Source organism: Crotalus tigris, unplaced genomic scaffold, assembly GCF_016545835.1.
Source record: "Crotalus tigris isolate CLP2741 ecotype Arizona unplaced genomic scaffold, ASM1654583v1 scf7180000019173.45859301935:6455823, whole genome shotgun sequence".
Classification (NCBI taxonomy): Eukaryota; Metazoa; Chordata; class Lepidosauria; order Squamata; family Viperidae; genus Crotalus; species Crotalus tigris.
In genome coordinates this window covers 627,051-648,554 of record NW_024097414.1, presented here as the reverse complement: position 1 = coordinate 648,554, position 21,504 = coordinate 627,051, and the positions used below count along the sequence as shown (strand labels likewise).

Genomic DNA, 21,504 nt, shown 5'->3' with positions numbered 1-21,504 from the left:
TTTGGCCAGTGGAGGGTGGTGCTCAATCTATTTCCATCTGTGAAGCTTGCAAAGCTGAGGGAAAACCGGGAATGAGTCACTGGGTTGTCCGTGACTTGAAAATCCGGGAAATACCAAGAATATACATAATGCAGGGATTCGATTCCTCCTTTGGGGGGCTGCGTGGCTAGCCTTACCGGGGGACTCGCCATCACCTGGTGATTGGCCCAAAGTCACCCAGTCAGCTTTCATGCCTAAGGCAGGACTAGAATTCACAGTCTCCCGGTTTGTAACCTGGTGCCTTCACCACTATACCCAACGGACTTATATAAGCCTTATGAAGTGCTACATTTTTTCCACACCTCCTTCCACCTCGTCCACCAGAAAAATTCCTGCACAAGTATACAGAAAGAAAACTAGATCTGATTATTTAGGTATAGATCTGTTTATTCAGATATAGATCTGAATAAGCAAAAGGGGGGGAAAAAAAGCAAAATACTGTATTCTCCACACTGTTCTTAGCATTGAAGTAAGAGAGGCATTTATTTCTTGTAATTCAAACCCCCCCCCCCGTTTTCCAAATTAGACTTCATGGGTTGAGACCCAACCCTTTATATACAACTGGCTTGCCCTACCTGTACTGACACTGACCGTACAAGTCACTTGTATATAAACAGAGAGCATACTCCACTCCCTTCTAATACTGATGTTACCTAGCTGGGTAATGAAACATCTGCAAGAAAACCACCAAGCTCAGAGAGCACTAAGGATCCCACATTAAAAGTATTAGAAGAGGCTGGAAGCTAAGCCTTCGTGAGCTTTTTATTTCCTAGTTTGATTTTCAGAACCTAGTTAGCCCTACTAAGGATTTACTCCAATTGCTGGGTTTGTTCAATACCACCCACTCCAAATTAACCCAGTGGGCTGGAATGACACAACCCATTAATGTCCCACTATATTTAAGGCTAAAACTAATCAAGGTTCCCCAGCTCTGAGATTTCTGACTGACCTGGTTCATAAAAGCTGGACGACTTCTTCCCTCCCCTGTTTATTAGTTAAGATCCAGGCATTCACAAGTACAGGATAGGAGGGGAAGGATGGCTGTGCTGGATGGCATCAGGGTTTGGAGAACCCGCCTCTCGAGACAACTCACAACAAGACACACTGTGCGACCAATGGTATAATGGAGGAATTTTTTTATTACCTGGAAATGTATTACTGCAAAATCCAACATTGGCTGCACAACGTTTTGATGCCAGAGCATACAGTTTTCACTACTTGGGAACACACAGGAGTGTCTCAGACGTTTTTTTTTGCTGTTATCTGTATAAACACAAACGGCCTCACACTCCGATACCAGGACACGACAGCAATCATTGAGAATCAAATTACATCCAAAGATTTCTCTGCACTTACAGTTAACCCCACAGTGTAGTAATCTATCTATGCATGAGATTAATATACATATATATATATATGTGTGTGTGTGTGTGGGTGGGTGGGTGTAGAGAGAGAAGAGCATGGAAAATTGAAAACTCTTGTTCCATTATGTGTGAACATGTCAAGTCTTATAAATAAAACATCCAATGGAGAGAGGGAAAAGTTACCGTTTTCTAGTTTATATTTATACATAAAGGGCTCTAATGGCAAAGATGGATGGAAAAGGGCAAAGGCGCTTCCCCCAGGCCTTGTGGGAAAGGCTTGTGGCAGGCCCTCCTGCTTTTCATGTTGAAGTACACAGAGGACAGACAAGTCACATACATTGCGCATTTACAAGAGATCAACTACCAAACTGATGACAACTGTACACCTTTCTGGAGAGACCTTTCCCCCCCCCTCCAAATTCTGGAACTTAGTTTGTTTTTGTTTTCCACCAACACTCTGCGCCGATTACCCTTTTGTGGAAAGGATAAGGCCAACGATGAGGCCGTACAGCCCCAAGACTTCGGCGAAGATCAAGATCAGGATCATGCCCACAAATAACCTCGGCTGCTGTGCCGTCCCCCGGACACCTGCGTCACCCACAATGCCAATGGCGAAGCCGGCGGCCAAACCGCTGAGGCCGACGCTCAGTCCAGCGCCCAGCTGAAGGAAGCTCCTGTAAGGGAAGGGAAGGAAGACAAGCTGAATGGCGTGTTGGAAATAACCCGCTTCAACCAGGGAAGCCTGACTGTTTTCTGGAGGAGAAGTGAAAGAATCTGACTTCCTCTCTGGAAGTTAACTTCCTACCCCAGGCCTGTGCTCTCCAACAAGGTATCTTGGAAAGCAGCGTCCAGGCGCCGAAGATCCTGTTGAAAAAAGGATCCAGCTTGGAACGGCTTTTTTCCTAAAAAGCTGGGTGGCTTTCACCAAGGCCAGCCTCAAACCTCCCTGCAGAGTGGGCTCCTGTTTGCTCTCCTGTGACAGAGTGCTGGTAATTAAAAGCACCTCACATCTATGTAACTGTGCTCAGTAGAAGCCCAGAGTACGAAAGATAGGCTGATGCAGGGTTTCCGGTTATGAAGAATTACATGGCGAGAGGAAGATTGACAGAATATTCAAAGCTCCTTAAAGAGCAAACGACAAAGCAAAACACATTTCAGAGATTGTCACAGCAGGACACATCTCATAAATGTTAGGACTGTCTGCTGACTTATGTCACTGCATTTACTCACTAGTTCCTCTGCAAACTAGTTGCCAATTCATTGCTGCTTTGGATTTGCTGCTGGGAGAACAGGTGCACTTGCAGCTGAACCTCTGTACGCAAACACGGTTGCTATAGCGCTACTCAATGGTTTGTCGAAGAAGCCACCATTAGGCTTACAAAGAATGTACGTCATGAACTAACTGAGCCACATGATGGTTTTGTATCTAAGGGAGGTTGAAAAAGGTGAAACAAATAAATAAATATTGGGTGGACCTCTGCTGGGCTCTTCCTGAAGCAACAGGAATGACAATGGCAGCTGGAGCCATCCTGGCACAGTGGTTACAATGAAGTATTGCAGGATAATTCTGCCAACTCTCAGCAGTTCAATTCTCACTAGCTCAAGGTTGACTCAGCCTTCCATCTTTCCCAGGTCAATAAAATGAGGACCCAGATTGTTGGGGGGCAACAGGCTGACTCTGTAAACTGCTTAGAGAGGGCTGTAAAGCACTGTGAAGAGGTATATAAGTCTAAGTGCTACCGCTATCTCATATTCGAATCTGGCAAATTTTATACCATTGGCCAAGTCTCATTTGTCAGGAATAAAACACTTTGTTCCTTCAAGTTCACGGCAAACTGTTCTTAAGCTTTCCTCCAATGACACTACCAACCATCCGGTTTTGCACTCATGTTTATTTTTTCTCAACCTTTCTAATTAATCTTATCTTTTTTTGTGACCTCTAGAAGAGAGACTGAAAGCTACAGAAAGCAATACAGTTATTCCTGAAGGGACAGGCATGAGTGGGTTCCCCTAGTCAACTACAGCAACTCATGAAAATTTAAAGCCGATTGTGTTTCAGCCCATTTTAAGCACACCTGGAAACTTCTGGGCATGTCTAATGTAGCAGCAAGAGGATTAGTTTACCAACATGTTTCAATTAAGCATCTCTGAATAATTAAATGCTGAAGTGTTGTATTAGTTATCATTTATTTAGTTTTAAAGGATTTTGCTTCATGAATGAAAGAAGCAAGAAAAGACACCAGAGTCAGACTCAAGTCAAAAGTCAGTTCTGGAAATAAATCCAAGTTTTAGATCCCTAATGCTGGGCCTACTAACACTTCAGGTCTCAAATGATACCCTAAAAGGTGACGAAAAGTCTTTCTAGGGGGATGGACCCTTTGTTTGTCACTTTGCACAATGTTAAGAACACAACACCCAATGCTGTACTGGGAGTCCTCGACTTATAACCACAATTCTAGTATTTTTCCATCGAGAGTCAAATGATCCCTCAGCCTGCAAGGAACCTCTGCAGCCCTGCTTCTCCGAGGAACTTACTTGAATAGCGAGATGTCATGCACGAGATTGCTGGCAATCAGGACTGCCACGACCAAGCCATAGATTGCTATGATCCCCGCCATGACCACTGGGATGATGGACTTCATGATCAGTTCTGGCCTCATGACCGACATGGCAGCAATACCTGTGCCGCTCTTCGCTGTGCCGTAAGCGGCGCCCAAGGCTGCAAGAGAGGAGAGACAGGTGAGTCCTAGCAAAGGCCCAGACGAAGGTACAAACTAAGCCTCTAATCCAGGGGTCTTCAAACGTGGCCCTTTGATGACTTGTGGACTTCAACTCCCAGAGTTGCTGGCTGAGGAATTCTGGGAGTTGAAGTCCACAAGTCATCAAAGGGCCACGTTTGAAGACCCCTGCTCTAATCAAACACTAAGACACCTGCTCAGGTGAGAGCTTCTCTATCGTGTCCCTTTTGTTAAATTATGGTCAGGTCATTTATATATACAAATCTATGCTTGAAATTTCCTTCCTTCCTTCCTTCCTTCCTTCCTTCCTTCCTTCCTTCCTTCCTTCCTTCCTTCCTTCCTTCCTTCCTTCAATTTTTATGACCACCCATCTCAGTCAAAGACTCTGGGCAGCTAGAAGGTGATCCTAAGGAGAACATATTTATCCCCTTCAAATGTAATAATGCCCAAGCTTAGTCCAATTAATATTCCTTTACTATTTGATGGTGGTATGGATGCAACTGTTTCCCTTTAGCTTTACAAAGGTAGGAGTTTGCAACGAGCAACATGGGAAGGTTTTTCTCACAAAGGGAGGCGAAGTTGGGATTTTTTGATCCTGGCCAACGTTAGGAATTTCTTTTGAAATGATATTAAGAATATAGTTTACATAGCACTTACATCCCATTTTCCAAAAGCCAAGAAACCACATTACTATACTTTTTTAGAAATTCTGGCGGGGGCTGCAAAAATGATCCCGCCCCTGCTTCATTCACTGAGCAACAGCGTAATTTCAAAATACATTATGAGATCAAACTCTTTTTCAAAACAAAAAAGGGGAAAATCAATGTCGTCATGTGGGAAAGAGGCAGAAATTTGCCTGCTTACATAACCAACTCAACTCGCTGAGCTTGTTTTCTCTACCTTCAATAAGTCAAAGTCTACCCAAGCACAAGCCAACGTGTGCTCTTGTGTCCCAACCTCATCCACAACATTTTGCAACAGCAATTAGACTTATGTACCGCTTCACAGTGCTTTACAGCCCTCTCTAAGCAGTTTACAGAGTCAGCATATGGCCCCCAATCTGGATCCCCCTTTTACCGACCTCAGAAGGATGGGAGGCTGAATCGACCTCAAGCCGGTGTGAATCGAACTCCTGGCAGTGAGCAGAGTTAGCCTGCAATGCTGCATTCTAACCCCTTGCGCCACCACGCCTCATTTAAAGAAAAAGTGTGTGATCTAATACCATCCTTCATTGTGGCTCTCAAAATGCCAGTTTCAGTTTTGGAAGCTGGAATAGGGCAATCACAAACAAGAAACTCAGAAGAGTTGTTGTCTCCGACTTTGCCTCCTCCACCCATTTCTTGCAGTTAAGTTCTCACTAAAGACAACAATAGAAAGGCTACGGGAGGCTTTGGGACACCCTGCCCCACCAGGGCATTTTGGTTGTTAAAGCATGCTAGGACCATCGTTAGAAATTAGAAATAAGCCATCTTTGGGGGAGGGGGGAGGAGGGAAGAGTCCTGTCTGAGGTTCTTCAACACTCTTAGTACACTAACTAGGTATACTGCAGGTTCTCCATAGTTGAGGCTGTGTGCTACAGAAACCAGACTGAAAGCAGGGACATAAACACATTGCTAAAGGGGCACAGGATTCCAGTCATGCTTCTTTTCTAGAAATGTGGCTTGTTATCATCTGCTCTTCTGTGTAAACAGTCCCAGAAAGGAGCAAAGTTCTCCCAGCTGAGAGTAGCCAAGTTGTAAGACCATCAGTTTTTTTTTCTGTCGTTCAGCTTTTATTAATGTCTCTAATCCTGAGCGAATCCTCGACTTAGCCATGAATATGTTTACACCTTCCAGCTTCCTAGGACAGGGCTACTATTTGTAAAATCAAAGCCCCGTCAGAAAAGGCCTTTTTAAGCAAACTTGCTTCTAATACAACTATTCTGGAAACAGCTCGGAAATTACTGCATGGGCGTCTTTTCGAGAGACTCTGCATTTGCAGTCTGGTTCACTGGTCAAGGTCATGTTTCATTTCTGCTTTCACATACTAAAGAAGTGTTTAAGTACAAAGATGTGCTAATACCAAAAGATATTTCGCCCTCTTTTTTTCCAGGTATGTCCATGCTACAATGTCCCAAACACCCAGCCATTTTGATGGTTTCAATTCTTGAAGCTGCAGTGCCAATACGTGTAGAGGCTGTGTTACTGTAGGTAATCAATACACACAGAAATTTGCTAGGCACAATTCTAAATACAGAGTTGATCATTCACTGCCTTTTGTTTTCGAAGCCTGCAGGCCGTCTCAGGCCCTATCACCTGAGGCTTTGCAAGCTAGAAGTCTCTTACCTGTTTGCCCAGCAAGTGACAGACACTTGCTAGTCCACTTCTTCCTTGGCTATGTAGCTGTTCAACTAAATCGGGTGTAATTGCTACAAAACCAGGTCCATGTCTACAAAAGACGGTTGAGACTGTCTCCTTGTTTCTATGAGCATCACATGGAACTCAACCTGTACCCCTTTTCAATTCCGAACTGAAAGTAAGAACTACATTTCCCGCTTAATTGAATCTATATCAAGCACGCACAAATAATTTTGATAGGTGCTTCCTGATGAACTACCATAGAGATATCCATCTGATGGTGCCTTGCTTAGATTAAATGCTAAGCAAATAGTTGGGTATAGAGATAAAATGTCCTGTGTCCGTCTTTCACAAGATACTTTAAACTGGGTGGCAGGGGTCAGAGTTTTCATCTCCTGTGAATGACTCGGGCACACAAGATCTTCCAAATATTCCTCCAAATAAAAATGGCACTAGAGACTGGTACTGCCACTTCATCCTCCCTTTTCAATGGACACTGCAGGAAATACATTGAGGGCATCATCCTGGGGAACTGAGATCTAACTTCACTTGATTATTATACCCAGCTTATAAAAGATGGAATATATCTACCCTAATTCCAACTAAAAACCTCTCTCTGGACATCAACCAGTAAGAAGTGAAGTCCAAGACATTTGATGTGTAGCACATAGGAACATTCCGTTTAAGTCCTAATCAAGCTTACAAATCCTTGCACAACTGTAGTGAGGAACCGAATGGTTTCAGTTCACATAACTTCATTCTAGATCTTACCTATACGGCTTGACAACATTCTTAAAAACTATTTTTGAAGACATGTGAAACAATCTAATTGTTCATTTGGCCACTAAGATTTGGTTGATTACAGTAGGATAAACACAAAATATAAATTCTTTTTTTTAAAAAAAAAAAATGTGGCCGCTCTAAAAGTTTTAATATGCCTGGGCGGATTTTGCCTTTTTATCCTGTGAATGAAATGTTCTTCCGTATCACAACTTCACACTGCTGCACACAGTGCCCAAGCCCTCTTTAAGCATGAGGAACTAGAGATGGCTCTATCAACTACTTGCATTTAAATCTCAGTGAAAGTGAAAGTCATCCAACTGGATGATCAGGATTATCTGCTATGCTAGATGGGCCCAGTATTCAGCTGTCAGATAGCAATAGCACTTAACTTCTATACCGCTTCACAATGCTTTACATCCCTCTCTAAGCGGTTTACAGAGTCAGCATTCTTGGTCCTACTTTTATTGACCTGAAGGATGGAAGGCCGAGTCAACCTGTCAGGATTGAACTCCTGGCAGTGGGCAGTGTCAGCCTGAAATACTGCATTGTAACCACTGCGCCACGACAGATCTTGGTACAAAGGGAGCAGTTTTATATTCATTTTTTTAATGACAAGACAAGTGCATATTGACCATCCCTACTAAAGGCCAATTACAGGGACCAGTAGACCAAAGGAGGTCAAAAGATTTTAGCTGCCTTCAAGCGTTCACTTGACAACTATATGAAAACTTGATAGCAGCACAACTTAAGTTTCCACTTCCCAATTCAGATGCAAAGCAGCACTGGTTAGGTAGGCACCTGCCAGACCTGTGGCCTGCTGAGTAATATGAATAATAAATACATAAGAAAAATAAATACAGACTTCCTCTTGGTGAATTGGTAGAGACAAAATCAATTTTGGAAGTTGGTCAAGATTCATAACGTACGACGCTTTCAAAGCACAAAAGAAAACTAGCTGCAATCTGACTGAGGGAACCACAATTTCACAGGAAGTTCAAAGGGGCAAGATTTCAAATCTTTAAGACAAGTCACTAGAGAGTATATTTTGTAAGTGATATTCCAGCAGAGATCACGTTTGTGCTACCTATAGAGCTTTCACAGGCTAACTTCAGAAATGAACATCTCCTAGTTCATCAGTAGCTGAAGGATCTACAACAAGACTCCATGCTTAACATTTCTCTTAAATTTCTTTTACTAGGGTTATCAACAATGCTACTATGGATAGGGAAGAGTATCAAAGGGAAGTCTATTTATTTTCATAGGAAACCTGACACAGCCAAGCCTGTTCTTATTCAACGGTACAAGGCGGTATGCAAAAAAGCAATTTCTAGCCAGGTTGTCACATAAGCAGACTGTGAATAAAAAAAGCCACAGGCAGTTTTAAGGATGGATACCTTAGGCAAGCAGTCTTCAAACCTGGCCCTTTTATGACTTGGGGACTTCCAGAATTCCTCAGCCAGCACGCCTGGCTGAGGAATTCTGGGAGTTGAAGTCCCCAAGTTATAAAAGGGCCAAGTTTGAAGACCTCTGCCTTAGGCATACACCTGATTCCTCAACCCCACAGGAAAGGACAACACATATCCAATTCCTAGCTGCATTTATTCATTCTGTTCAAATTCTAACCAGCCTGCCTTCTTTTTAAAGAGGGAAATTACATAAATATCTATTTTTATTCTTTGAAACTGGTGAATCAGTAACAATGCTTTTCCAAATGTTGCCATACAGTACTGTATGTACTGTAGGAGTACTGTTTCAATTTGCATATTAATCTGGGAAGTGCTATTTTAGACAGCATGTGTAATTGTCGATCAAATCAACTGTGGTCTAGCTTTGCATACTATTCTACCAGCTAAGGCAGAATTTCAAATGCTCCTCTCTCTAAACTGGGATGAGCAGGAATTTAAGAAAGGGGAGTAAACTGTTTATTTGAAAACTGGTGCTTATAAGATGTTCGTATTTTTACTATTGTACTCAAGAAAAATAGAACGAAGACGTTCCACAGAAAATAATATAAAGCAGGAATACAACATCAAAATGCTGACGTGGTCATGGCAATGAAGATTTTAAAATGACACTCCTATTAAATATTGGTGGTTTAAAAATAAATCTCGATTATCTGAAATCATTTTGGTCTAATCTTCCATTATAATGACAAACCATCGATTCCATCTAGGATTTCAAATCCAGAGTAGCAATTTCTTTCCAAAGAAGAAAATGTTTATACTTCATGCTAGCTAAACCTAAAGCTCTTCCTAAACTGATAGTTTCCAAGTTTTTGGTATCACATTTTATTGAAACTTTGTCTCTCCTCTGAAAATCACAACAAACTTGAGTTAGTCTCGAAGAAAACATATGTAACATTCTTTCAAAAACAGCCAATTCATAAAACTAGGATATTTCAATTTTTTATTCCAACTTTCTTGCAATGATCAATATCTTGCTGGTATCAGGTCCAAATTCTAAACTCAAAAAACGTTTTAACTAAATAAATTGCCATTCGGCTCTTTAAAATAACAGCAGGCATGGTTTTCCACTCTCCTTCTGTGGATGCAGAAAAGAGACCCATTTCCTTAATGACTTTTTCTCTGCAAACTTATTAGCAGGAATGATAAATGGGGTGTCAATACAGAAATCAACTGTTCCCTTATACAAATAGGAAGCATCTTAAGATCCAATTCGTTCAAGATGGGAATCTGGAAGGTGTGATAAAAGTCAATAATTTTTGCAGAAATATATAGTAGGGTAGGGTAGCCTTTATTCGTAGCCCATTAAGAGATGAAAAACTGGGGCAAATATTTCACACATGGCTGAATAGTGGTGTATATTTAGTTGGTGCAGACAGAGTTTGTGTTTTAGCAAAGAACGTATGCCAAATCGTAAGAATGTTTTGGCCGTATGCCCAACCTCAGCAGCCGAGTCGTTACACAAAATGTAACATTTTAAAAAAAATAATATAGCACAATGCTATCTGTTCTTGGAACAATACTGGTTTCATTAGTATGGCTGACAAGCATGAAAGATGTGGAGAAGTGTTTCAGCCATTATAGTGACTCTGCTTAAAATTAAGACAATATAGCTTATTTCAGATATGAAATGAATCACGGTTTATACAGTATTCTTTTCCGTGATCCAGTAGTTTAGTCAGTATGTTCTTGCTCAGAAGCTGCCACGATATTTACATCGGGTTTGTGGGACACTCATTGGAAAAACAGACAATGGAACTCATGCAGGTTGTACAATAAGCAAGCTATGCCGATACACAGAGTATTAAGAAACAGTACCATCAGATTACTATGTATTCCTGTCTATAGCGATAGTGGGTAGCAATTTCTTTTATCAAGTGCAGTGCAATCCTATTTTAAAAACGCCTTCAAAACTAATACATCTGAGAGAGTAAAAAGTGAAATATATAAATATTTTAAGATGTCAGAAGATTCAACGGAATCCTTGCTTCAATTCTCCCTCTGGACTCTGTGGGAACGCTCAAACAGAAGAGCAGTGACTATTTATAGTCAATGATAAGCTTCAGGTATGATGTTAAGTCATGCTTGTTTAAGCTGTTTTCTTGAGCTTCATTCCTAAATATCAGCCTGAAAGGAAATCTTGATTGAATTTCCCTCTGATGCAAATTATCCCACATAGGATTGCACATCTGAGAAAAGGCAATTGACTCAACTACAGAGACCATCTTTATCTGCTAAAATGCAGAATCCCTGCACTTTGTGATTGTACCCCACCCAGACTGTCCACAATACTAACTAGAACTGCAGGCTGTTGAGGGAGAAGGGTTAATACCCAACCCATACTTCCAGGAATGAATGAATGAATGAATGAATGAATGAATGAATGAATAAATAAATAAATACATACATACATACATACATATATATATATATATATATATATATTGCTTCTTGTAGCACAATATTTTTTGTCACATATTACAATTTAAAACTCTTTAGAATAATTTTTGGGATCACAGAATGCTGCTTAATAAATACATCTTGGTCCTAAAAGGAAAAAGCACCAATAGCATTGTTGTTCTTGGCAGCTACTCCCCCCCCCCAAAAAAAATGGTACTTTGAACTAAACAACAATCCTGTCAGCATAGTCTGCAGCAAAGGCATTCATTTGAATAAGAATGTATTCAATAGAATAAGTTCTACTAAGTTTCATTCTCAGTCACTGGATTCCAAAAGATTCTTAGAGAAAAGTTTGATTATGAATAAGCTACAATCATCCAGCAGGTTTCATTAACCATCTTCCCACACCTAGCTGTTTCTAAGCTATCTTTGTGAAGAAATGTTGAGTCTACAGTTAAATTAGGCAGTTTTGTAACCCAGAAAGACAGTTGGGGTCATACATTCCCTTAAGGCAGGGGTAGGCAACCTTGGCTCTTTTATGACTCGTGGACTTCAACTCCCAGAATTCCTGAGCCAGCTGGCCATGCTGGCTCAGGAATTCTGGGAGTTGAAGTCCACGAGTCATAAAAGAGCCAAGCTTGCCTACCCCTGCCCTTAAGGCATAATTCTTCTAAACAAGGTTTGTGGAATGAACCATAGCTGGCTGAATTCATGCAATTTTTTAAATGACATTTCCCTGGCTAGATACAGGCACAGAATCACCATGACGTAAACCACATCATGGCCTAATGTAGTTTGTAGATCTAGGCAATTTATTGACAAGCTGACATACGATCCAAAATGGAAAATACTGTAGTAACTTTCTTTGGCAATTCACATACAGAAACGGCACTAATAAATCACAAGATAATCACAAGGTTAGAACCCTACGATGAGCCTAGTTTCCCAATATCCAACTTTCTAAAACAGAAAGACAAGCCACCATGCTAGCTAACAGATGGTTCCAGGGCATGTGAATTATCCCAGGCACATGTACTTTCCAAAATGCTCTTCTGCGCAGAAAGTCACTTTAATCATAACTGCTAAAGCTGATGACACAATCACTATTTTGAGAGAGAGACGAAAATTCTAATGTGAGTCCTAAAATAAGCAAATCACAATTAAAACCAAAGGACCCATTTCAAGTCCATTTTTGTTCATGAGAGACGGGCCCACCAAATCTGTGACTCCCAATTTCCCCACTCTGCAAAACTGCCAATGTTTTATACAGCTCTGTCACAAATCATGATTTGTAAACCAAAATGCTTATTGGGTTCACGCAACAAAGGTGAAACCAAACACACCATCTATGGTTTAGCACGGGAGGGGGGGGCTTCAAACTTGGCAACTTTAAGACTGTGGACTTTCACCCCTGACCTAACACAATATACAAGTTCAATTGTCGGGCCACTGCAAGAACCATACGTAGCAAAAGTAGGAGACATGATGGGGATAGGGCCATGTTACTCCTTGGAAATTTGTCACCATTTCCTTCTGCAATGAGAAACGTTTTAGTTAGCCATGTTGCATGGAAAAATTAAATAAGAGCATCACTCAGTGGCATTTGACCATCCGTGCTATACTTAACGAAACGGGAAAAAATATCACATTATCCCTTGAGGTTAGAGATCAATCTCCACTGCAGTGTCAATCGCCTGAAGGTCACCAGTGAAGCAATTAGCCATCACAAGATTAGCCAGCGGTAACTAGAATGGTTTCTATGAGATGTTTACTATCATCAACAATTAGGGCGTATGGAACCAAGATGAGGGTGTTTATACAACACGATTTCTGCATCCAGCCTGCTTGCACGGAACAAGACTTGGATCTGCTAGCAGCCAGCTAAGTCTTCAATAAGTCATTAAGACCTATAATAGACAAACTCCTTTTCTCTTCCTTATGGCCTTCCATGGCAGCACTCAATGACATTCCTATCTATGTTATTCACACCTCAGGATTCTCCAGTTGGGATACCTGCCACAAGCAGATTAGCTTCTGGCTTGTTGCAAGCAAAGCATCCATTTCATTGAAGAAAGTACTAACTAGGCAACTTGGAAGCACTAAGAGTTGCCTAACACAAGTTGCATCAGAAAAAGCTTGCAACAGTAGATACAATGAACTACTGGCAATCCTCGACTTACCCCAGCTCGTTTACTGACTATTTGAAGTCACAATAGCGCTGAAAAAAGTGGCTTATGATCATTTTTCATACTTACGATGGTTACAGCATCCCCATGGTCACATGATCAAAATTTGGACGCTGGGCAACTGACTCACATTTATGACAGCTGCAGTATCCCGGGGTCATACGATCCCCTTTTCCAACCTTCTAACAAGCAAATTCCTTGGATTCTCTTAACAACCATGTTACTAACTTAACTGCAGTGATTCTCTTAACAGTCAAAAAGCTTGTAAAAAGGGTGAAAATTCACTTGACAATTAACATAACGGAAATGTTTGGCTCAATTGTGGTTATAAGTCGAGGACTAGCTGTACTCCACTGTGCTTTATATCAGAGGTCCCTAACCTTTTAGGCACCAGAGACCGGTCCATGGAGAATGGTTTTTCCATGGACCGGAGGGGGTGTGTGGTTTTGTGTGCTGCCTGCATCCCACAGATGGGGCTTCGCTTGTTTGTGCGGACCGGTTGCTGGCATGCCGTGGCCTGGTACTGGTCCACGGATCGGGGGTTGGGGACCCCTGCTTTATATCAAATGCATACAACTATCTCCGTGGATAGAGTCCACCTTCCAGTAAAAAAATCAAAAGGTATTTAGAACTTAGCTATTTCTGCATTGGGGATTTTCTGAGGGTGGAGGGGCAGCACCAGAGCCAAGTAGTAGACAGATGTTCTAGTCTTTAGAAGTGGTATCAGTATGAGTAGCCTGTTGCCTTGGGGCAGGGCCAATGGTTTCAGTTCAAGGATGCAAGCTGCTACCATCAACTCATTAAAGTCGATCCATAAACTGCAAAGGTCAACCTGATGTTTTACTGCTTTGCAAAGTATTTCTGTCAGGTATATTAAGTTGCATGAAAAAGGCAGCAAAAGGGCTTAAAGAAGTTGCATGGCATAAATAGCTTAAAGCTTGCCTTTTTTTTTTCACCCTTGCTCATTCCTTTTTCAACCACTACAAGAAAATCAATTATGCTGGTTTGAACAGCTATGGCCAACACAAAAGACAGCCTGGCTTCAATGAGGGCAGCTCTCATTTCCATTCAGTCACAATGAACACAGGGATGCCTCAGGCTAGCCCCTCTCACAACTAATTTATCCTCACAACACCCCTAACAGAGGAAAGAAAAATAAAAAATGATATTCAAGGATGATTCTCGTGCACATTAAGCTTTTCAGGGAAAGAGATTCTCCCGAGACGCTATCAATTGAATTTTATTTAAAATATAACCAAAAAAAGAAAATGACAAGGCACAATTTGTACAGTACCTTCAGAATGAAAAAGCCACAAGTTCTACAATTATATCTCAGGGACAAGTATACTTCAAAATTACATAATCATTTTTTAGAAACTTGGCTGTTTATTCTAAGACTGCCATGTTTGTAAATATAAGTGCATTCATTTTAAGGAAACGGTTTAAATTTTGTATTAATACTGACAAACTGGCATAATGTGGTTTGAGCTTAGCATGGTACTGTATATCAACACAGCCAATTCTGATTTAATAAAGCCAAGGTTAAACTGGCTTAACAGGGTAGGTGAAGCCAGCTGCCAAGTTTGTTTTTTTAACCTGAAGCAATAATTTAAAATAGTATCCACCAATCAGTGTTATAACACGGCAGGCAATTGTAACGTTATTCTAACACATCTGGATGTTGACAAGACTGGAAAGGCTTATTTTAATCAGGCTTCAAGGAAATTTACAAGTTGTGTACCAACATCTGCACCATTCCTATCACCCTAAAAAGATACAGGTCAAAGATGTGTCTCCGGGTCCTAATTCTGGATGAGCCCCCGTTCTGTACAGTGAAGTGAGCCTAAACATAGAATCAAGTCAGGCTGCAGCAGCAGGGCCATTAGTTTCATTAAATCAGCCACTTCGGACTCTTTTCATCAAGCAGCCATAAAATCAAGACTGAATTTCACAGTATTGTTCCAAGATCTGCAAGCTTCAGGTACAGACCATTCTTGTGGAGCCTGGCCTACTTCCGGCTGTGTCAGTTCTGAGAAGCCAGCCTTCACAACGAAGGAAGGAGATACCGAAAGGAAAATTCTGTTCTTTACAGCTCCTCCTTAATTTGGAAACCAGTTTCTCAAGCCTCACTGAACTTTCAAAGATCACAGAAAGGCAGGTGACCTGGACGGACAGTAATGCTCCAGAGGGTCAGAGTGCATTGCAAGCTTAGCTGAATTCACGCATATGGGGAAGCAGCAGAGGCCTCTAAAGGTCCCTCTTTCTCTCCCCTCCCCACAGTCATATGGCCAGTCAGGGTTCCTCGTCAGCTGGTATTATGACATCACCCCCATTTGCCTTTCCCAAGCAACCTGCCTATCTCTGTTTCTTCCCGATAAGAGCAAAGGACCCTCCCCAAAGCAGCCCCCCCCCAGACCAAAACCAGAAGGCAGGACGGTTGGCATAAGAGAAGCAGCAGGCAGGCCTTGTCTGGCTCTAGCCAGACGGGGGTTCCACCCTTTACCTGGGTAGGAACATCCCTGCAGCCACTTGAGCCAGAAGAGGCCAGCTGGCCGCTTTTAAATGATTGGGGGGGAAGGGGGAGCAGGCTGGCACAAAAGATAGACCCCCCCCTTCCTCTTTTTACCCTGGAGAAAAGCAGGCAGATGTAACACAGATGCTGCTGGCCGGGTGGCAATGAAGGGAAAAAGCTTAAAAAAGATCAACATTAAGGGCACCCACACGCATCGCCCTCCAAGCCCAGGGCACCCAATTCCCCATGGGATCTGCGGGGAGGGGTGGGGGGGCTTCCAAAGCCAGGGAAGGGTGTGTGTGGGGGGAATGAATCTACTGGATCCTTCCAGCAGGGTGGGGCTTCCAGGCAGCAGCCAGAGGAGACGACATCGCCAGCCTTGCCCTTCCCAATGCGCCAACCTCACCACCACCAGGACGGGGGTGGCATTCCCGACCACGGCGTAACCCCGACTCTTTATTGGGGGGGGGAAGAGAGAGAGAGGGGGGGGAGACGGGCGTCTCATAAAAAAACAGAGATCAAAGCAGTCTTTCCCAGCGGGGCAGCGGACTCCAGCTCCCATCTTCCCCAGCCTGGCAGGCTGCCACCCGCCCTCGAAGGGCGAGGGAAAAAACAGAAGCCCAGCCATCCTCTCTGCGCTTTCCCAAAAGTGATACCCTCCCCACGGGGTATCCCGTCCACACGACCCCCTCGCCCTCCTTTGGAGACCCCCCCCAATTCAATGAGCTGGTGGGTGTAAGGGGAGGCCTGGGCTGGAGGAGGGGGGAGAGAGAGGGAGGGGGAGGGAAGGAGAGAGGGCGGGGCGGGGGGCGCCGTCCCCATGGCAACAGACCCCCCCCAAGAGGTTTCCTCCCTTCCCCCCCCCGCGGTGCTCCCGGGGCCTCACCGCTGAAGATCATGGCGGCCGAGGCGCCCATGACGGCGAAGAAGGAGGAGTACTCGGGACCGGCCGGAGCAGTACTCATGGCGGAACCGGGTGAGGGGCGAGGAAGAGGAGGGAGACGGCGGCGGCGGCGGCGGCTGCTGCTGCGGAGGTCGGGCAGCTGAGGGAGGTGGGGGGCCGGGGGCGGCTTCGCCTTCTACTTCGGCTTCTCCTCCGCCCTCGCTGCGCCGCCCGGGAACGAGGCAAGATGGCGGGGCGGCGGCGGGGGTGGTGTCGACACGACGGTGGTCCTGCGCGGACGATCCTCCGCTGCGCCCGCCGCTGGCTCTAAATACCCAGCCGCCGCAGAACAAAATGGCGGGGGAGCCCTGCGTCACGTGGCTCGCCCCTGGTTCCGCCCCCTGCTCCTCCTCCTGCTTTTCCTTCTCTTCCGCTTCTCGGCTGCTTTTTTTTTTTTTTTTTTGGAAACACGGGATATACCAAGTGAGGCGAGGGGGGGGAACACGTCGATGGGAAACGGGGACGGCCTCTCTTGCAAGCGCGGGCGGTGATTTTTTTTTTCCCCCTACACTGTATCATATAAGGGAAGGAATAAATGTCATTGCGCTGTCGTCTGAGCGCTGAAGCGTTCTCGGCTCCCCTTTCGCTACATGGGTGGTTTCGCCCCGTCAAGGCTGGTCGGGATCGAGCCTGAGCGCGTTAGGGGATGTTTTTTTTTTCAGATGATTCAGCGCTGATTAGCATTAGGGGCGGGGCTAGTGAGAGAAGGCCGCTCCTCTTTTCCTGATCCTCTTTTGGGGGGGGGGGGCGGTTGAAAGGTGCCTGGATAATCCGGATGTATCAATCGGGATTTAATCGGCATTTATATCATTTATTTCTCTTGGAGCAACTACAGGAAGGAGATTCTGCAAAAAAAAAAACACCTTCCTGGAATCCTGTTACCTTCCAGATTGTATTTGGGCTGCAGTTGCCATAACTTCCTAGCCTGCGCATCTGGGTTAGGAAAAGACTGATTTAAAAAGTTAAAGCCATTTATTTGGTCAGAAACATGGGGTGGCTTTGCTTCATTATATTTCCAAATGAGCAATGCAAGAAAATATGAAGCTCTAAAATACTTCCAGAACAGATGTTGGTTCTACGGAAAACATGGACTTTAAATAAATATAGCATATCAAAAAAGGTCCTTGATTTATGACTGTTTTTAACGATGGTTTGAATTTATGGTAGCCTCGGAAAAAGTGACTTATGAGCCATTCTTCAGGTGTGAGCGTTGCACCGCTCCCTATTCACATGTCGCAAATCAGATGCTTGAGACCAAATTGCATTTATGATGGCTGGGGTGTCTTGCAGTTGTTAATCATAATTTGCAGTCTCCCAGCTGCCTTTTGACAAAAGCAGTTGGGGATGTCGGATTCACTTAATAACCATGGTAAAAAGTGACTGTAAAATTGGGTCCCAGCACATGATGACTTGCATAACAGCCACATCATTAACGACTGAGATATCAGTTCCAGTTGTGGTTATAAGTTGAGGACTACCTGTACGTCCTTCTGAATGGATGTACATTGAGAAAAGGTTAGAACGAAGGTCATGCCCTCTTCCTCCATGAACCCTGGACTGGCCTTGATCTGAGGAGGTGTTGGGAGTATCACTTCTATTCTGATTTTAATGTTGAATTTTATTGATGATACTGTACACCGCCCAGGGCCCCTCTCCAAGGAAGGTGGGCGGTTAAGAAATATTAGGTTGCAATCAGATTAGGTTGCTCATCCAACTGTGCCAAATAATAAGATACAATTTTCTTCTAGTGGTAGGTGAAAAGAAGAAACAGGGGAGACATGATAGCAGTGTTCCAGTATCTGAGGGGCTGCCACAAGGCAGAGGGGGCCAGGTTGTTACCAAAGCACCAGAGGGAAGGACGAGAAACAATGGTTGGAAACTGATCAAAGAGAGAAGCAACCTGGAATTAAGGAGAAACTTCCTGACAGTGAGGACAATCAACCAGTGGAACAGCTTGCCTCCAGAAATCGTGGGCGCTCCATTACTGGAGATATTTAAGAAGAGACTGGATAGTCGCTTGTCTGAACTGGTATAGGTTCTCCTGCTTGAGCAGGGGGCTGGACTAGAAGACCTCCAAGGTCCCTTCCAGATTTCTATTCTATTCTATTCTATTCTATTCTATTCTATTCTATTCTATTCTATTCTATTCTATTCTTTGCTATCTTTTAAAATATATCTGTCCCAGAGTTAAATTTTTATTATAGAGACTCCTTGTTGGGTTAGTACTTTATCTCATTTGATTTTACATCTGTGCTGTGTATTTTAAAATTTCGCTAGAACATAATCATAGGCACTCTACTATTTCTTACAGCAATGGCGTTTGGTTCCCAGCCAGACTGCTTGGGGTTTATGTTGTACAGTCAAAAATCTATGTAAAGGAAGGTAAAGGTAGCTAGTTGGAAGCAGCCTGGGGGAGCTTGATGCAGCTTCAAAGCCAATAAACCTGGGCATGTGTAAATAAAAACAGAGGTTTAAGAAAACAACACACCAGGAGCATGTTGTCTGTTCCTATGTGGTGGGTTACTATATAGAGAGAGTGTTGACAGAATAGGCGAGTTATATTTCAAAAAATGAAAGTCTGCCACTATATGAGTAGATCAGCATGAGGACTGCAACATTCCAAATGATCAATAAACAATAGCAAAAAAATTGAATTTGGACTCTCCTTGCTAAAATCTGATGGTTCCCCAAATATGATAGTGATTATTTCAGAATTGTGCCACTTCAAGTCTGCATCAGTGTATCAATCTCAGCGAATTGAAGAGGGGTAGACTTCAACGTCTCCAGCCAGCATACTGGGGGATTGAAGTCGACTGTCTGAAAAGCCAGAGAATTCTGGAGACTAAAGTCCACAAATATTAAAGCAGCCTGGCTAGGGAAGTCTGGGATTTGAAGTCCATGCCTGTTATACAAGGATGGGCAATTAATTTTCTCCAGAGGTCCCATCAAAAATTGGGACTCTTGTGGAGGGCTGAACCAGTAATGCTGTGAAGGTACGTAGGCATGAACATTTTTTTTAAAAAAAGTTGCTTTCAAAATATAAGCAATCCTTGCATGACGGACAGGGACAACCAAAACATCAGATGTGGGTCAGGGGCTGCCAAATGCCTGGGTCTGCTCTTAGAATAGCATGCTGGCTGGGGAATTCTGGGAGTCGAAGTCCACACCTCTTAAATAAATTTGCCAAGGTTGAGAAACACTAATCTGCAGCATTGCATTGCTGTTTGTATGGCATTAAGCTGCCCCTTCGTGGCTGACTGTCTTGCAGTTCAGATTTGGTTCTTAGCGTCTCCGTGTTCATATCACCTGTTTTGTGGATTGGCTTTGTTGTTGTTGTTAATTGCGAAGTCGTGTCTGACCATCGCGACCCCATGGACAACATTCCTGCAGGTCTTCCTGTCCTCTACCATCTTCTGGAGTCCATTTAAGTTCACATCTACTGCTTCAGTGACTCTATCCAGCTACCTCATTCTCTGTCGTCCCCTTCTTCTATTGCCCTCCATCTTTCCCAGCATTAGGCCCTTCTCCAGTGAGTCCTTCCTTCTCATTAGGTGGCCAAAGTATTTGAGTTTCAACTTCAGGATCTGGCCTTTTAAAGAGCAGTCGGGGTTGACCAGTTTGAACGCCTTGCAGTCCAAGGGACTCGCAGGAGACTTCTCCAGCACCATAGTTCAAAGGCCTCAATTCTTTGGCGCTCAGCCTTTCTTATGGTCCAACTTTCACAGCCATACATTGCAACTTCACTATAAAACTGGAAGAGATGCTTTCCCCGCTCCATTTAGCTTGGCTTCTGTATTTCTCCTTTCCGTTTTGCATTGGCCACAGATTTTTTCCCAGGCTGTGCTACAGCGAAAGCTCCCGTCTATTCTTAATCCATTGCTGGCAGCAGGCAAGCTGCTTTTAATATTTAGCGGATTGGATGTTACCATTCTCTACTGTAATCGGTGGATCATTCAGACGCATTGCATGAGAGGCTGACTGCCAATTATGGGCAGTCGGGGTGGGGAACCCCTCTTTTGGATTGTGTAATGTGGTTTTAAAATACAATGTCATTGTGAGGGGTTTGCAAAGCCATGCTTCCCAACCATTGCCCCTGCTTTCTTTGCATGTGCTAAATGTAAGTTTTAAAATGGACATATATTATGTCTCTATCGTGACCTGGATTGTCCCCGTTACGTAGACCAAGGCTTTCGATCTTACCAATTTTAAGAGGGGTGGACCATGCTGGGTGAGGAATTCTGGGAGTTGAAGTCCACACACTGAGGTGTTTTTCCATCTTACCAATTTTAAGAGGGGTGGACCATGCTGGTTGAGGAATTATGGGAGTTGAAATCCACACACTGAGGTGTTTTTTGACCTTACCAATTTTAAGAGGGGTGGACCATGCTGGCTGGGGAATTCTGGGCGTTGAAGTCCACACATCTTAAAGTAGTCAAGGCTGAGAAACGCTGCTGTCCTTCATAATAGAAGGAAGCAGCATCTCAAATCACATTTTCTTTCTAGCCAAGCAAATAACCATTCGGGAATAAGCAATGAACAGAGGCTGTGAAATCTCAGAACTGTCCACAATCACTCCTTCCTTTCTTAGCTGGATGATTGGAGGACATTTAAAGGTCATCAGAGGTTTTCCCACAGGAAAAGAAGCAATGGATATGTGGAGACAGGATTTTGTACAAACTATCTTGCAGAGATTTGGATTTTTTTTAAAGAGCTGAGCCCTGGATTTCCTCAACACAAAAG

At 43.5% G+C, this 21,504-nt stretch overlaps 1 protein-coding gene across 1 annotated transcript; it reads right to left on the bottom strand.

The window, feature by feature from the left end:
• Window positions 1-1,158: 1,158 nt before the first annotated feature.
• ATP6V0C (ATPase H+ transporting V0 subunit c) lies at window positions 1,159-17,074 on the bottom strand. Its single transcript, XM_039360568.1, has 3 exons — window positions 16,708-17,074; window positions 3,939-4,122; window positions 1,159-2,077 (listed from the first exon to the last, which is right to left on the bottom strand). The coding sequence occupies exons 1-3, from the start codon at window positions 16,784-16,786 to the stop codon at window positions 1,870-1,872; spliced, it is 471 nt and encodes a 156-aa protein (XP_039216502.1). The 5' UTR covers window positions 16,787-17,074; the 3' UTR covers window positions 1,159-1,869.
• Between the last annotated feature and the right edge of the window lie 4,430 nt (window positions 17,075-21,504).

Coding starts and splice junctions, on each gene's coding strand:
- ATP6V0C (XM_039360568.1), bottom strand. CDS start 16,786: ATGAGTACTGCTCCGGCCGGTCCCGAGTACTCCTCCTTCTTCGCCGTC. Junction 4,123..16,707: donor GGCCGCCATGATCTTCAGCG/GTGAGGCCCCGG, acceptor CCTCTCTTGCAG/CCTTGGGCGCCGCTTACGGC. Junction 2,078..3,938: donor CATGACATCTCGCTATTCAA/GTAAGTTCCTCG, acceptor CTTCCCTTACAG/GAGCTTCCTTCAGCTGGGCG.